Here is a 16,473-nt window from a genome sequence, read left to right on the forward strand (position 1 = left end):
TGTGTGTGTGTGTGTGTGTGTATACTCTTTTGTATGTATTTATTTGTTAATTGTTAGGCTTCTTGATCTGGGACCTGAGTCCAAGATTCACAACACAAACATGCAAATGTGAACTGGTGTGACAATTAAAACATTTTTGATCCTTGAATTTTGACAAAAGGACCTAAAACCCCAGGTGATGCTTTGTGAAAATTCTTACCTTGATGACTTGGTTCCATGTAACCTGTGGAAAAAAATCAGAATAATGCTAGTTAGTGGTTTTAGTTTGTGTAAATATTGTCTAAACTAAAATCTGCTGTCACTGTGTTCAACATACCAAGCAGCAAAAAAGCAGTAAAGGCAAGACTCAACTGTAACCAAACACAAAAGTATAATAAGTTAGTAAAGTCTATTTACATTGAATTTTTTATATTCATTTATAACTTTTACAGCACAACTAAACTCTAACCTGATGGATCATATTTGCAGAAACCAGCTCAGTTCTAAACGGCTGTAAACAAGAAAACATTTAATTATTTTCTTAAATAACAACATTTCAGTTTTATCTTAGGTCTAATAATTGTGTTTCTCCATTTTTAAAGTAAAATTAAAACAAATATTTTACCTGAGAGGACCAGAGGAGCTTCAGCAAGAGAACTTCTCAGTCCAGTAAGATGGTTCTGTTTACATCTGTCTTTTTATAGCAGTAAGTCTCACCCTCTGGCAGAAACTCAAAGATTTCACCACAAATGTTGACTCCTGCAGTCTTTTTTGGAAATGTTTAAAAAGGACCAGTTACACAACATAGCAGTTCCAGTTTTGAACCTCAAAGGTTTTGTCCACACACAAACAAGTGGTGACTTGTGAGATTTGATTTATCATCTACAAACCAACGATTCAAGACAAATGATAAAATAAAATAAATGAATTGAATAAAAATGTGAAAGATTTGTGATATTTTAATGTATTTTTATTAAATAAAATATATATTTTTTCTCAAACTTCTGTAAATGTTACAAGATGAAGTTGACAAGTTTTTTTAACTTTAAATATATAATTTGTTTACCTCATTTTTTCTACAGCGCTGTATAACAACTAAATTTGGAAACTAGCAAATAAAATACATAAAAAAAGATAAATCCAAATATATATTTTTAAACAGCTGACAGCAATATGTTATAGCAACCAAATTAAGTTTCTGCTATGATGCATTTATTTTTGACTGAAAATTCAGAAATCCATCTTTTGACACTGACTAATTCCAGATGTGCACATATATTTTTGTATGTAATATTTAGAAAGTCATAGGTTTGGTCAAACAGCCTGTTCTGTCAGAAAGAAGTTGAACTGATAAAAATAACCCTGTGACATCCATGGTTTATTCTTTACAAAGAAAGTATAAGTCTATACATTCTTGTAAAATGCCAAATTTTTGTCAAGATAAAGTATTTCCCACTGTAAATGGTACTAAAATGTTGCCTACCTTTATTGCTACCTCTAGCCTGTGAAACTTAAATACAAACAAAATTTGTTAAAAAAATATTGATTACTTACAAATGCACAAACTTAAACGTATATTATTTTAGAGCAACTTTTGATTTCATCACAACATTCAGTGTTCACATGAATCTACCAGCATGACACAATTTGACTCATCTTTAACAAGGTTAAGTCAGGTCATCTGGATGGATTCTTTGTTGAAATGTTTTGTCTTTTATCCAAAATACTTTTTCAGACTGAAGCAGTCTTTTCAACTTTATGTCTGAGGCCAGTCCAAAAAATGTTTTGCAGGTGAAACTATTCACATGTTGATTTGGATGTTTGCCAGGGGTCATAGTTTCTTGAAAGGTGCTCTTCACCTTAAGCTTTCTAGGAGACTTAAGAATGCACATGATCTGTGAAGAGTATCAGTGGTTTTCTTGTAATGACCTAGAGAAAACTTCTTGGAGCTAGATTTGTACGGTGGTGTGCTAACTTGTTGATCTGTGAATGTATGGCATGTTTGTTATGCAACTTCGTGTCCTGCATTTACTTTAAAAAGGTAACTAAAGAGAAATTAAAGATTATAATGCTACTCTCCATTGGTGGGCATGGTTCTGCTAAACTGCTAGTAGCAGAACTCGGTTTTAGGGATTAGCGTTTTTCTTATCTTTGGGGATCCTTAGTGGAATTAGCTTCCACAAAATTTAAATTCAGGTAATTGGGGACGGCACACATTATTCACCTCGGAAGTGTCTACATTTCTATCTCCATTAATGCGGCCTGAACCACAATGTCTACCCCCACAAAAGTTATCAAAACTACTGGCTTGGCCTCAATTTGCACCATTACTTTTATTGGCATCAAGTTTCTATGGTGACAATTTGCAAACAAAGAATATTTCACCAATTCCAGGAACTTAGTGACTGGCCAATTATTCTACACCTGATAAGATAGATATGCCATGCATTACTCAAAATGCAAACACTAAACTTTACTCCCTAGCACACCTCTGCAAAAAGAGTACTCATCCTAGTTTTCAAGATGACCACTTGATCCTTTTGATGTTCCAAGTTTAACCATTGTGTTTGCATCATTAGCTGTGGTGGGCAACTTCAACTGGATTAGAGTGTGCACCAGGATACTCCAGTGTAGTTTGATCATGGAGGCATCTGTTCTTAATAACCAATTGCACCGTCTGAACCCCAAATGTGATGAGTTCAACAGCTCCAAACTGGTTCTTCTCAACTATTCAAATAATGGAACCAGCTCTTTGTGCATAGAGTCAAGTGATTTATAAGTTCAATTAAAAATACAAACGTTTTTAGACTCATCAGGTTTCACTGGGTATGCATGATACAGAGGCAACATTTGGATTTCAGTTTTTATTAGTTCATTTCAAACAATACTACTCAAATCAAAACCACACCTTTTCTGATTGTAATACCATTAATGATTAAGACGAGTTTGAAATAAGGCAGATTTTAAATCAGGTCATTAGCAGGTGTCGAGACAGTGTAGAGGACATATGCACTCGAAGCGAACTTTGTAGTCAAAGCAGGTGCCAGATTTCTGGTTCTGATTGAGGCAAATCAAGCCGTCTTTCACAGAGTATCTGAAAAATAAAAGATAAAAAAAAAAAGTCATTTTATTACAGTTCAAGAGGAAATGCCAAGTGAAAAGGTGTTTATAAAATTAAAATAAAAAAAAAATGCACTTGAAACACTTTGCGTTTTTTAGTGTGTTTTACTCCAATACTAAATCTCAAGACAGATCAAAATACATAGTTTGTTGATGGCCACCAACAACACTTTACAAATACTCACACAGACAGTTTTTGCCCAGTTTTCTCAGCTGGGATCCCTGTAGTAGTGACAGCCTCAATACTGAGAGGGTGGATACAGATTTCTGCTGGGTACCTTCTCATTAGTTGACCAAAAGTCTCAAAGTCACCAGTTCCTTTAGGGGTGTCTTGATTAAACCAGTTAGTCCAGCAACCTGGAACACCTAGGAGCAAAAAACAAAAACGGTGACACAAGCTAGACAGAGTTTTAAAAAAAAAAAAAAAAAAAAAGCAGGTTGGATATATCGTTACGTGTGTGCATTAGGGCATTAACAGAGTACTCGAGTAATCTACACATCGATTGCTAGGACATCTATCGAGGTTAAAAATGTAACGTCGGGTATCCGTAGTGATGTCATATGTGACCACCGTATGACCGTAGAGGGCGGTGTTGCACTGTTGCAGGTCACAGAGTATGATGCAACACCGGGTCCAAACCAGTTTCGGTTTAAGTTTCGTTTTTGACGTGCTGCATGTTTCTTCACGTTTGCAGTTTAATAATGATAACTACAACAATAATAATAATAATAATAATAATAATAATAATAATAATAATAATAATAACAAGTTTAGTTTTTCATGCGACTTATTTGCAGTATGATGAATGGTAGGAGCATCATATACGCTCCCAATGTTTTGTTGGTCTTTTTTTTTGGTAAATAATTACCCGTTTTTGCGGTTTTATTCATTTACTTAATTTTGTATCTTGAGATCTATGACATCAAATACTCGAGTTCTACTCAGGTTTTATTATGTTAATGTCGAGTTTAAAAATTATATACTCGTTCAACCCCTAGTGTGCATGCGCGCACACATACACGACTGTACCAACATTGTTTTATTTTTTTATTTTTTTTTTTTAACATCTTACCTTTAATTGTGGAGGCTCCCACATATCCTTGTGGACATAAGAGAAACAAACAAAGCATATCAATTGATTTTCTAGTGTCAACAAAATGTAGTTATTAAAATTGAAGCAACTTAAAATTATACCTAGAAACACCACTGCAATGCTAAAACTGATCTGTGACAAGAGCAAGATAAATGTCATCAGTACATTAAGGTTGTGCAGTCTTGCATTAACATGTGTTCACATTATTTAGACGCTACAGAGTATTTTACCTGGTTGATCATTTTTGCAGAAAACCTGACGTTAGTTAACTGCAAACAAAGAAAAACAGTTTAAGCTTCTTGTAAAGTACCAAATGCATTTTTTTTTCTTTGAAAAGTTCAGTCTACCTTGAAAACCAGTGAGGACTCCACACCTGCAACCATTTGTCCTCTGATTTTTATGCTACTTCTTCTTCTTTTGATTTTTATTGGCGGTTGGGAAACTCATTTTAAGCGCATTACTGCCACCAACTGGACTAAAGTGTAGATCTGGAGAATAGACAGAAAAGAAAAAAGGAAAAAAAAAACTCTAAATTGGACTAAATTTATAATTGTCTTTAAAAACAAAATAATTGTACCTGTATATGCTGGCTGATTTATCTTCCAATAGCTCAATTAATGTGAAGTGCTGATGTGTTTTCTCCCTTAATGAGATGACTGAAATAGATGATCCCTTTAGTCACTGTATTTATTGCAGTGTAGCAGTACATGTTCCTTGGTTTTTGGCTGGTTATATTATGGGCATTTTCCTGTTGGATGCTTGCACATTTTATATAAAGTGTAGTTGAGATCGGAATGTCCTATTCTGATTCGAGTAATTACATTTTCTTATTTTCTAATCCATATTGTTTTCCATCCTAACCCAACATGTTTTATGTTGTTGGGGCAGCTGTGGCTGAGTGGTTAGAGCAGTCGTCCGCCAATGGGAGAGTTGGAGGTTCGATTCCACCACCAGTCACATGCATGTCCTGGGCAAGAAACTGAACCCCTCATTTCCTCCGATGTGTGTCCAATTAGTGTATGAGTGTGATCTAAAGCACTGATTAGTCTTTGAAAAGACATAGAGTGCTGTATGATTGGGTAAATGAGGGCACAGATTGTAGTGTAAAGAGCTTTGAGTATCTTGAAAAGATAGAAAGGTGCTATATAAGTACAGTCCATTTACCATTTACAGTGTGTTGCGTAAATGTCTTCCAGTTTCCTGTAAATTGCAATGCCCTTGCCTATTCCCATATATTGTATTTTCTGATGAATGGTTTAATTTCAGATTTGCTGAATGGGACTTGTAGTTCTATGGACTTTCTCTTGATTACTTGTTTTGACATGGTGTTTGCTATTTCATTTCACGCCATATTAACATGTGCTGGAACCCAAAGGAGTTGTATTTTTGTGCCTTTAATTTCTATCCTATACATTGCAATAAAATTTTCATTGACAATATCTGTTCTGATTGATGATTTACCAGTTGCAATACTACTGAGTGCAGAAATACTTTTGGATGCACAAATGTTTTTTTTTATTATTATTTCATTCTCTATCCACTGCAAAGCCAACAATATTGTCAACAGTTCTGTTGTGTAAACTGATAAATGATTTGAATCTCTCTTCTTGATTTAGATGTTACTGACTTAGATGTTGACTGTTGAACCTACCCTACCTGTGTTACAATCATTAGAACCCTCAGTAAATAAAATTATATCAGAAAAGTGTTCTTCACAATAATTTTGGACAATGGACAATTATTTTAGGTAATGGAAATTCCCATGGAGGAATGGATAATGAAAGGTTAGGGCAGTATTGAAACTGAAACTTAATTTTTTTCACCAAAGCTTATGATGCTTGTTTCATTATGTTCCCAACAATCTGTTAAACTTATTTTGGTTGGATGATTTCATCTTGTCCCTGAAGACTGACCCAGCATGTTAGCATTAGTTTAACACTTCTTCGAGGGTTACTCCGACTTCCACTTGTAATGATGACACAGGAGATGTTCTGAATGACCCACTGATGATCCTTAAATCCTGAACATATAGTGTATCTAACCTTTTAAGGTTTGCTTCTGCTGCTGACCTATATACTATGGAACTATAGTAAAATACTGATCTCAAAAGTGCGAAATCTATGTTGTGTAGAGATGCCATATTTGCTCGCTCTTCCTGTACTGCCAAAGATCAAAGTATATTGACGTATTTACATTTATCCAAAAAAGTTCAATCTGGTCCTCTGGACATTCAAAAAACAAGAAAACAAAAACAAAACAAAAAAAATGTAGAAACGTTTCGTCTCTCATCCGAGAGACTTCCTCAGTCTGAGGTGCTGTATTCAGCTCAGTCTCTTAAATAGCACCTTCTCAGAGTGGATCAACCAGTTTGCTGCTGACAACCAAAACCAGCTTCTCACATGGTCAAGAAGGACCATCAGCCTAACAATGGATCATTAGCACACTGATGGCTGTTTACTGTTCACAGAGGGCTGAGTGATACTAGCAATCACAGCATTGTAAGAGGGGGACAGTTGAACCCAGAGGCCTCCACCCCTGTTTAATGATGGACGATTTCTTTTCACAAAGATGGCCTCCTTTACTCCTCTTTCAAACCATCGTTCCTCTCTATCCAGGATGTGAACATTTTCTTCCCTGAAAGAGTGACCGCTGGCCTGGAGATGAGTGTAGACCGCAGAATCCTGGCCTGATGATGTTGATCTTCTGTGCTGGGCCATCCTTTTGGCCAGTGGCTGTTTAGTTTCCCCGATGTAAGACTGATCACAACCCTCCTGACACTGAACAGCATACACAACATTACTCTGTTTGTGCCGGGGGACTGGATCTTTGGGATGAACCAGTCTTTGCCGTAATGTATTTTGGGGTTTAAAAGCCACTGGGACATTATGTTTGGAAAATAAACGTCTCAGTTTCTCTGATACTCCCTCAACATATGGAATGATCACTGGTCTGGGTCTGGGTTCCTCCTTTTCACCTGATGGCTGACTGGAGTCCTGTTTGGGTTTCTTCTCTGCTTTCAGGAAGGCCCAGTTAGGATATCCACATTGCTCTAGAGCCTGTCTTGTGTAGGATTTCTCATTCTGCCTGGCTCCTGAGTTAGGGGGGATGCTGTCTGCTCTGTGATACAGAGTCCTGATGATTCCTAACTTGTGCTCCAAAGGGTGATGGGAGTCAAACTGCAAATACTGGTCTTTGTGGGTGGGTTTGCGGTACATCTCGGTTTGCAAAAGTCCTCTATCAGAGACTGAGACCTCACAGTCCAAGAAAGCCAACCTGCCATTTTTTACATATTCTCGTGTGAACTTGATGTATTTATCCAAAGAGTTGATGTGGTCAGTAAAATGTTGGACTTCCTGAGATTTAATTTTAACCCAGGTGTCGTCAACGTACCTGAACCAATGACTTGGTGGTGTCCCTGAAAAGGACGTCAAGGCTCTCTTTTCTACCTCCTCCATGTACAGGTTGGCAACAATAGGAGAAACTGGAGACCCCATAGCACACCCATGTTTATGCCTATAATATTGCTCCCCATATGTGAAGTAGGTTGACTGCAGGCACAGTTTCAAGAGTTGACACAGTTGTTCTGTGGAAAGCGTGGTCCTGCTGCTCAGAGTGGTGTCTGATTTTAATCTTAAACTGACCACCTCTACTGCATCCTCAACAGGAATGCACGTAAAGAGTGATGTGATATCAAAAGAGACCATTGTTTCATCAGTCTCCATGATAACATCCCTCACCTTAGCCACAAAGTCTGAGAAGGTGCTATTCAAGAGACTTAGCTGAATACAGCACCTCAGACTGAGGAAGTCTCTCGGATGAGAGATGAAACGTTTCTACATTTTTTTTTTCTTTTTTTTTTTTCTTGTTTTTTGAATGTCCTGAGGACCAGATTGAACTTTTTTCGATTTTTCTACATGGATTATTGAGCATTTATCAGGATATTTACATTTATGTGTGATTTTATTTAAATTAATGTTTGATATGAGTTTTTCAACAAACCACATTCCTAAGAATGTGACTACCAGAACTTTTATTTGCTTTAGTGTTTGGGTGACTGGCTATCTCTCTTGTGACCCTGTGTTGTGTCCTATGGTGAAGTGCATGAAGGAAGGCAGTGGATGAATCTGGGTTGACAATCCTTAATTGACTGTTTGAGATAAAAAAAAACAAAAAAAAAAAACAGAGAGGATCTGCAGTGAGTACTTCTAACTGACTGGTCCAGACACCTTCCTCCTGTACCCCTCCTGTAGGTGGGGCGATAAATGAAGCTTTTGTCCTTGGGTACTCATGTCCCAGGAGAAATTGATAGTCGGCCTGTCTCCGAGGTCATCGGGAGTCAGATTTAGATAAGCTGGATTCTTGTTTTTTTCTTCAGGCAGACAGATTACTTTTTTTTCAGCCTTGAGTCTGGGCGTTCTGGTTCCGAAAATGCCCAATTGTGGGATTCCATTCCACTGATCCATGCTATGAGTCTCCTTCAAGGTCGAACCCACCACGCTGATGAGTCCCAGAAGCCGCAGGTGGCCTGCGATTCTCAATCGCCTCCACCTTACGGTTAAGCTCGTCAACCAGACGATTTAAAGTTTCAACAGCGAGGGTTGAATACTCTTTTTGTATTGAACGTTTTTTGAAATCAGTCTGAGGAGTCACAAACAAACAGTTTTTTCCCCACAAAGCAGCACACTCCTTTGGTGGACTAACCAGTTTGCTGGTGATAAGATGGTTTCTGGGGGCTGTCCTTTCCCCCATCGACTCCTCCCAGGCAGCCACAGCCAAAGTGCTTCAAGACATCAACAGGTCACAGGGGCAGCAGTTTGAGCAGCGAGGCCCAGACATCTCTTTCCACAGACACCTCTTCCAGCTCTTCTGGGAGGATTCCAACGTGTTCCCAGGCCAACTGAGAGACATAATCTCTCCAATGTGTCCTGCGTCTTCCCTGGAGTCTCCTCCCAGTCGGACATGCCCGAATCACTACCATAGGGAGAGGCCCAGGGAACATCCTTTCTGATGGGTTCTTCTGCCAGGCGTTCCCAGAAAACCCTCACTACATATTTGGGTCTATCGAGTCTGTCTGGCATCTTCCCTTGCCATCTGATCCAACTCACTACCAGGTGGTGATCAGTTCACAGCTCAGCTCTTCTCTTCACCTGAGTATCCAAAACAAATGGCCACAAATCAGATGACATGACTACAAAGTCAATTATCAAGCTATGACCTAGGGTGTCCTGGTGCCAAGTGCGCTTGTGGACACCTTTATGTTTGAACATGGTGTTTGTGATGGACAAACTATGACTAGCACAGAAGTCCAACAACAGAAAACCGCTTGAGTTCAGATCAGACAGGTCATTCCTCCCAGTCACGCCCCTCCAGGTCACACTGTCATTACCCATGTGGTCTTTGAAGTCCCCCAGCAGAATAAATAAATCCCCAGCTGGCGTACCTTCCAGTACCCTTGTCAAGGACTCCAAGAAGGCTGGATACTCTGAACTGCAGTTTGGTGCATAGACACAAACAACAGTCAGAAAAAAAAGAAAAAGGAAAATGTTCCAATATTACATATTTGTGAGTGTCAAAAATATGTGAACCTTTGCTTTCAGTATCTGGTGTGACCCCCTGTGTAGCAATAACTGCAACTAAACATTTCTGTTAACTGTTGATCAGTCCTGCACACCATCTATGAGGAATTTTAGCCCATTCCTCCGTACAGAACAGCTTCAACTCTGGGATAATGGTGGGTTTCCTCACAACAACTGCTCGCTTCAGCTCCTTATTAACCTCCTTAACATTTTGAATGGATTAAGGTTAGCATTTTGACCTGGCCATTCCATAACATGAACTTCATTCTTGTTTATCTATTCTCCCAAAAAGAAACTGTTCAGATGACCTGATTTAACCTTTTTGCATTTATCTACCTGGATGATTGAGCTTACAAACTTTTTTCATTCTTTAGTAGAACCATTTGTGGGCTTAGTGTCATTGTCTTGCTGCATGTCTCACCTTCTCTTGAGATTCAGTTCATGGATAGATGTTCTGATGTTTTCCTTTAGAATTCTTTGATATAATTCAGAATTCTTTGTTCCATAAATTATGGCAGGCTGTCCTGTTCTCCTTCAATCCTGCCATTCACACATTGTTGTTCAGTGTTCTCCTGATGACTCAACCATAAACATTAACCTTAGCCAATGTGAGAGAGTGGTCCTCAGTGTTACAGCCTTTTTGAGCCAGCGGGTTGTAACACAGGTTTGTGGGCTTTTTCTCCAAAAACTTGAAAACTCCGAGATATTATCCTCCGAAAATCAGTGGTGACTCTAGCAAGTTTATTTTACACAAGAGGGTAAAGTTTGGTAAACCCTTTCAGAAGAAGCCAGTTACCCTAACTTGATGTTTTTGGTTTGTGGGAAGAAACTTGGGTATCTAGAGAAAACCCACACTTGCATGGGTAGATCATGCAAACACCATTCAGAAATGCCCCAGGCAAAAAAGAACCTGCGACCTTCTTGCTGTGAGGCAACAGCTCTAACTATTGCTCCACCATTTTGAGATCATACTGTATGTCTCAAACTTCAGCTTCTCTCCATTGACTCCCTGTAGAATACAGATTTGAGTTTTCAATTAACATACAAAGCTCTCAACTATCAAGCTCCATTTTACATTATTAAATACTATTATACAGTATTTCTAATGGGGAAAAAACATTGAATTATAAAATGTTTCTGTTGAATGAATGAACAGCAGTTTTATGACAAACTTAAGAGAAAACAGCATATCTACTTTTTGAACCTTGAGTAAAAATGTGAAAGTGCATTAAATACATTTTTTTATTCAAATGTAAAATTATGAGACATATAGAGACTGAGTATATTATTTTTTCCAGCCTCAGTGATGACTAAATAAAAAGTTTACTTCAAGTAAGTCTGAAGAAAAAAAAAAAACACAACAACAACAAATAATAGTTAACTTTAACAAAATAAATTTGGATTTATTTACCCAATGTTTAAGAGAAAAGTCAGATCAAATATATGTAACCTTTTTCCCCAAAACCATATAGTAGATAATATACTATTTGGGAAATAAACTTTACTTTGTCAATAGTTTTTTTGGTGGGGGCAAAGTGTCCTTCTGGAAAATGGATGAAATATAAGTCAGACACTTAAATCAACATCTTTTTGTTGTTTATTTTCCCATTTATTGGTAGCAGTGGAACTTAGACGTCAAATTTACACAGGCATCCAAAGCGAACCTTGTAGTCAAAGCAGCGTCTATGTTTCTGGTCCCGATTGCGGCAAATGAAGCCTGTTTTGGTGTTGTAGCTGAAAGAAAATGGAGGAAAGTGAGATTCAGATGTAATTTTCTCATGTTATTGTTCCTGATTGATTCCCTAGGGCTCAGGCCAAAAATCACAGCTCTATTTTACCTTTTTTCTATTTATAAGGTTATCTTTCACCATATGAAATGCTTTGCTTGGTAAATGAAATTGCAGAAAGAATATGCAGATATGTTGTATTTTTAAGTGTGCAAATCTCTGATCAATAACACAAGTTTCTCTAAAAGATATATAGTTTCTAATGACTGTTTAAGGAGAAACAAATAAGAAAAGTTGGAAGGAAGAATATTTAGTTTGGCGACTGCATTTGTTAAAACTAGTAATGTGTAAAGACAACTTACGCAAAGAAAATCTGATTTGTCTTTTCAGCTGGGATTTCATCTTGAGCTGTAACAGCCTGAATTTTCATAGGTTTGTGACAAATTTGTCCTGGATACTTTTCTCTCAAGGACTTCAAAGTCTCCCAGTCACCTGCTCCAGTGGCACTGTCTCCATTGAACCATCTGGTCCAACACAATCGTTCAATGATAGTATCTGATGGCTCTGTAGCGATTTTAAACGATAATAATTTAGGTGAAATACATTTTGCAATTACATTTTGACACTTTTTTTGTCAATTTCAATGTTAGTATATTTATATAGCATGTAAAAACAACAAAAGCTGACAAAAGCGCTTTACAGTTTAGTCTGTGGTGTGCATTTGTAAAATTACACAGTCAAAAATAACAGCAATATTTTGTTTTATTTAGCCTTTCTTATATTTTTTTTCAAAGTCATATTTTCACCATCCATCCATCCATCCATTTTCTTTACCCGTTTGTTCCATTTTGGGTCACGGGGGTCGCTGGTGCCCATGTCCAGCAATCACTGTGCGAGGGGCGGGGTACACCCTGGACGGGTCGCAAGTCCATCACAGGGCCACATCGAGACAAACGAGACAAACAACCATTCACTCTCTCTCGCTCACCTAGGGACAATTTAGAGTTACCAATCAGCCTAACATGCATGTTTTTGGTCCCACGCATGCACGGAGAGAACATGCAAACTCCACCCAGAAAGGCCCCTGGACCGGGGTTTGAACCAGGGACCTTCTCACTGAGAGGCAGCAGCTCTACCAGTTGCGCCACCATGCTGCCATATTTTCACCATGTTATTCATTTATTTATAAATGTCAAAGGTCCAAACTAAATATTTAATTTACAAGCTAAATATTTACTTTACAAACTAAATACCTAACTTGCAAGTTAAATATTTAGTTAGCAAGCTAAATATTTAACTCCACACTAAATATTTAGTTTACAAGCTCAAAGTTTAATTTACAAACTAAATATTTAATTTGCCATTTAAATATTTAGGTCTGAGCTAAATGTTTCATTAGCATATTAAAGATTTATTTTGGAAATTAAATGTTTAGCTTTGAAAAATAAACATTTAGCTTGGAAGTTAAATATTTGATTTACACCTAAATAATTAGTTAGCTAACTAAATAATTAACTTGCAAGTTAAATATTTAGTTTATAAACTAAATATTTAGCTTGTAAATGAAATATTTAGTTTGGAACTATGACATTTATAAATGCATGAATAACATAGTGAAAATATGACTTTGTGATTTTTTTTTTTCTTATGAAAGGAAAATTATGAGACCAAAATAGTGCTGTTAATTTTTGACTGTGTAACTTTACAAACAGCACCTCATATTAGTCAAACTAAAATGAATACAAGAATACATCTTGTGTCACTCTGGAAAAACAAGAAAGTTAACAATGAAATACAACAGGACAACAATAAAAATCAGGTATAACTGCTTCTCAAACTTTGTATGAATCAAATGCCAAGAAAAAAAGATGAGTTTTGATCAAAGACATAAAAGTACCAATAGTATCTGCAATCTTTAAATGATCAGGTAAACTGTTCAACAATTTTGGACCATCAACTCTGGATTTGAGTTTGGATCTGGGGACATCTAAAAGAAACTGGTTGGTAGACCAGTTGCTCTCACTGGAGTGTAGATATTAAGAAGATCACATAAATAAGACAGGGCCACACCTTTTAAGATGTTAAAAACAAGCGATAAAATCTTAAAAATCAATCCAGAAGTGGACAGGAAGCCAGTGGAACGAAGCCAGGCCATGTTTTTTTATCACTTCGTTTTCTAACTATATTATGAAATAAAGTACTGAAACTTTTTCTTTACATTTAGAGTGTTTAAATAGTATTAACTGTTAGAACAGTTTGACAGTAAAGAGCCTAAAACACCAGGAGATGCTTTATGAAAATTCTTACGTTGATGACTTGGTTCCATGTAACCTGTAAAAAATAATCAGAGTAATGTTAGTTAGTGGTTGTAGTTTGTGTACACATTGTCTAAACTAAAATGTGTTACTGCTGTCACTGTGTTCAACATACCAAGCAGCAAAACTGCAGCAAAAACAAAACTCAGCTGTAACAGAAACAGTATAATGAGTTGGTAAATGCATTTAATTTAATATACATTTATTTTATTTTATAACTTTAACACCACAAATAAACTCCTACCTGTTTGATCATATTTGCAAAAACCAGTTCAGTTCTTAACAACTGCAAAGAAGAAAATGTTTATTTATTTATTTATTTACTTTCTTAAAAATTAATTCAGTTTCATCTTAGGTCTAAAACCTTGTGTCTTTTCCCCACTCTTAAAGAAAAATCTAAAGAAAGATTTTACCTGTTATGACCAGAGGAGATTCAGCAAGAGAACGTCTCGGTCCTGTAAGTTGGTTCTGTTTACATCCGTCTTTTTATAGCAGTAAGTCTCACCCTGTGGCACAATCTCAAAATTGTCAACACAAAAAGTTCACTCCTGACGTCTTCTTTGGAAATTTTAAACTTGTTTTGTTGCATTTTCACAGATAAAAAGGCAAAAGGACCAGATGCACAACATAGCAGTTCCAGATTTGAACCTCAAAGGTTTTGTTCACACATAAACAAGTGGTGACTTGTGAGATTTGGTTTATTCATTCATCCATTATCTTTACCCACGTCCTTGTTGGGTTGCAGGTGTCACTGGTGCCCATGTCCAGCCATCACTGTGCGAGAGGCAGGGGACACCATGGACAGGTCACCAGTCCATCACGGGGAAACATGGAGACAAACGAGACAGAAAAACAACAGCAGCATGAACATGAGTCTGTATGAGCAGATGAGGACTAATGAACACAGCAGCTCAATTCAACAGCAATCCAAGACACAAATGATCAAATTAAATACATGGATTAATTAAAAAGTGAAACTTTTTTTGTTATGATCACATGGAACCCAGATAGTATGAGACCAGAACGAGAAACTCCACACTTAAAAAGGATTAACAGTGTTATTTACAGTGGATAAATCATTTTCAAGGGAGGTCCTCTGGAACCCCGAGGAGCAAGGAGATGTGTCAGTTAGGCATTTCTTGTTGGAGGATAATCTGAAAAAGGTATTTTCTAATCTTACAGTCCTGGCGGCTTCTCTTGTCTTGGGAGGACAGTCCAAGGAGGTTCCAAAGATGTGGACACCAGTGAAACAGGCCAGTGGCTGGAGGGCAAGGAGCATGAGGAAACATTGGGATGGCCAGGACATTGAGGCACTCGTGGGACACAGGTAAGCTGTAGAACGAAGAGAAGATAATGCTAGTTATGTTCACACAGGAGAATAACTGGGCCAGAAGCATAAATACCATGTGGCAACTGGGCCAGAAGCATAAATACCATGTGGCAACTGGGCCAGAAGCAGAAATACCATGTGGCATTGACAATGCTCCAGCGGGGAGTAGGGCCCATCTCCAGCCTTATGTAGGGATCCTCATTAGTGAGATGGCCTGCAGGTGTTGCTGATTAGCATCCATTTTGGATCAGGAAGCTGCAGAAGGCTGTACTCCCACATTTTTATATTAAAAAATAAATAAATAAAACATTATTTTGTGTTTATGCTCATATCAACTCCTGTATTTGTTAAAAATATGCAAAACACAAACAAAATTAAGGGAAAAAATAAAAATAATTGATGGGTACATGAGTAAACACAAATATAAACTATGTTGGATCAACTTTTGATTTCATCATAGCAATTCATAGGAATCTACCAACATGACACAATTTGACTCAGCAATGTTTGCTCACTTTTCCTAGCAAAGACTCTGATTGTAATTTGTCTGATTGCAAGGGCATGTCTTGTGCATAGACTTCTTCAGTTCAGGCCTTCTATTAGATTTATGTCTGGGCTGTGCCCCGACCATTCCAAACTTTGGTTTTTTTTTGTTTTTGTTTTTTTCAGATGAAGCCATTCGTATGTTGAATCGGACATATGCTTGGGGGTCATTGTTTCTTGAAAGGTGAAATTCCTCTTCACCTTCAGCTTTCTAGCAAACAAACAGTAAACTTTTAAATTTTGTAAACCTGATGCAAACCATAATTTTAACAGGCAACTGAGTAAACATCAGGTACATTTTATAGGACAGCTGAACTTTATAACGTTAAGACTCTTTAACTGATGGTATATCCAAGAACAAGAAATTCATTTAGGAAAATGCGCACTTTGCGCAACCTCTAGATTTTTCCAATAATATGCATATTTAAATTGCCCAGATTAGAGATCACCTTAAAAATCGAAGATGTTTTTAAGATTTATTGCAGTCTAACTTAACCTTACAACACTTTTCATTTTAATGGGCTCGTGTACACAGTTCATAGTCTGTCCAATGGATGAGAAAAATTTTAGGGCTTCCTAATTTTTGTCTTATAATGGTTGAAAGGCAAATGTAACGAGAAGGTTACAGAAATGTTTTTGCAGCACTGGATTTTCAATGAATCACATTGAAGAAAGCCATTAAAAAGTGAAGAATGTGTGAGTCAACGGTAAAAAAGCAAAGGTGACATCCCCCAAATACGACCAAAAGACAAGACAACAAAAAGTCTGTCTACTGTCTACTTTTTATTA

The 16,473-nt window shown here is 37.2% G+C and overlaps 1 protein-coding gene and 2 long non-coding RNA genes across 3 annotated transcripts; all 3 read right to left on the minus strand.

Moving 5' to 3' along the window:
• Nucleotides 1–199: 199 nt before the first annotated feature.
• Nucleotides 200–653, minus strand: LOC119418263. Its single transcript, XR_005187179.1, has 4 exons — nt 605–653; nt 449–490; nt 317–350; nt 200–223 (listed from the first exon to the last, which is right to left on the minus strand). It is a non-coding gene; the product is annotated as an uncharacterized LOC119418263 (long non-coding RNA).
• Nucleotides 654–2,889: 2,236 nt separating this feature from the next.
• Nucleotides 2,890–4,596, minus strand: LOC119418264 (cartilage intermediate layer protein 1). Its single transcript, XM_037685525.1, has 6 exons — nt 4,541–4,596; nt 4,424–4,462; nt 4,295–4,325; nt 4,173–4,199; nt 3,285–3,465; nt 2,890–3,073 (listed from the first exon to the last, which is right to left on the minus strand). Exons 1-6 carry the CDS (start codon nt 4,574–4,576, stop codon nt 2,956–2,958), a joined length of 432 nt encoding a protein of 143 aa, XP_037541453.1. The 5' UTR covers nt 4,577–4,596; the 3' UTR covers nt 2,890–2,955.
• A 6,872-nt stretch (nt 4,597–11,468) lies between these two features.
• Nucleotides 11,469–13,825, minus strand: LOC119418265. The gene is made up of 3 exons (XR_005187180.1): nt 13,804–13,825; nt 11,859–12,060; nt 11,469–11,503 (listed from the first exon to the last, which is right to left on the minus strand). It is a non-coding gene; the product is annotated as an uncharacterized LOC119418265 (long non-coding RNA).
• Nucleotides 13,826–16,473: the final 2,648 nt, after the last annotated feature.

The sequence above is a fragment of the Nematolebias whitei genome, chromosome 12 (assembly GCF_014905685.2).
Source record: "Nematolebias whitei isolate Nwh7 chromosome 12, NemWhi1, whole genome shotgun sequence".
Classification (NCBI taxonomy): domain Eukaryota; kingdom Metazoa; phylum Chordata; class Actinopteri; order Cyprinodontiformes; family Rivulidae; genus Nematolebias; species Nematolebias whitei.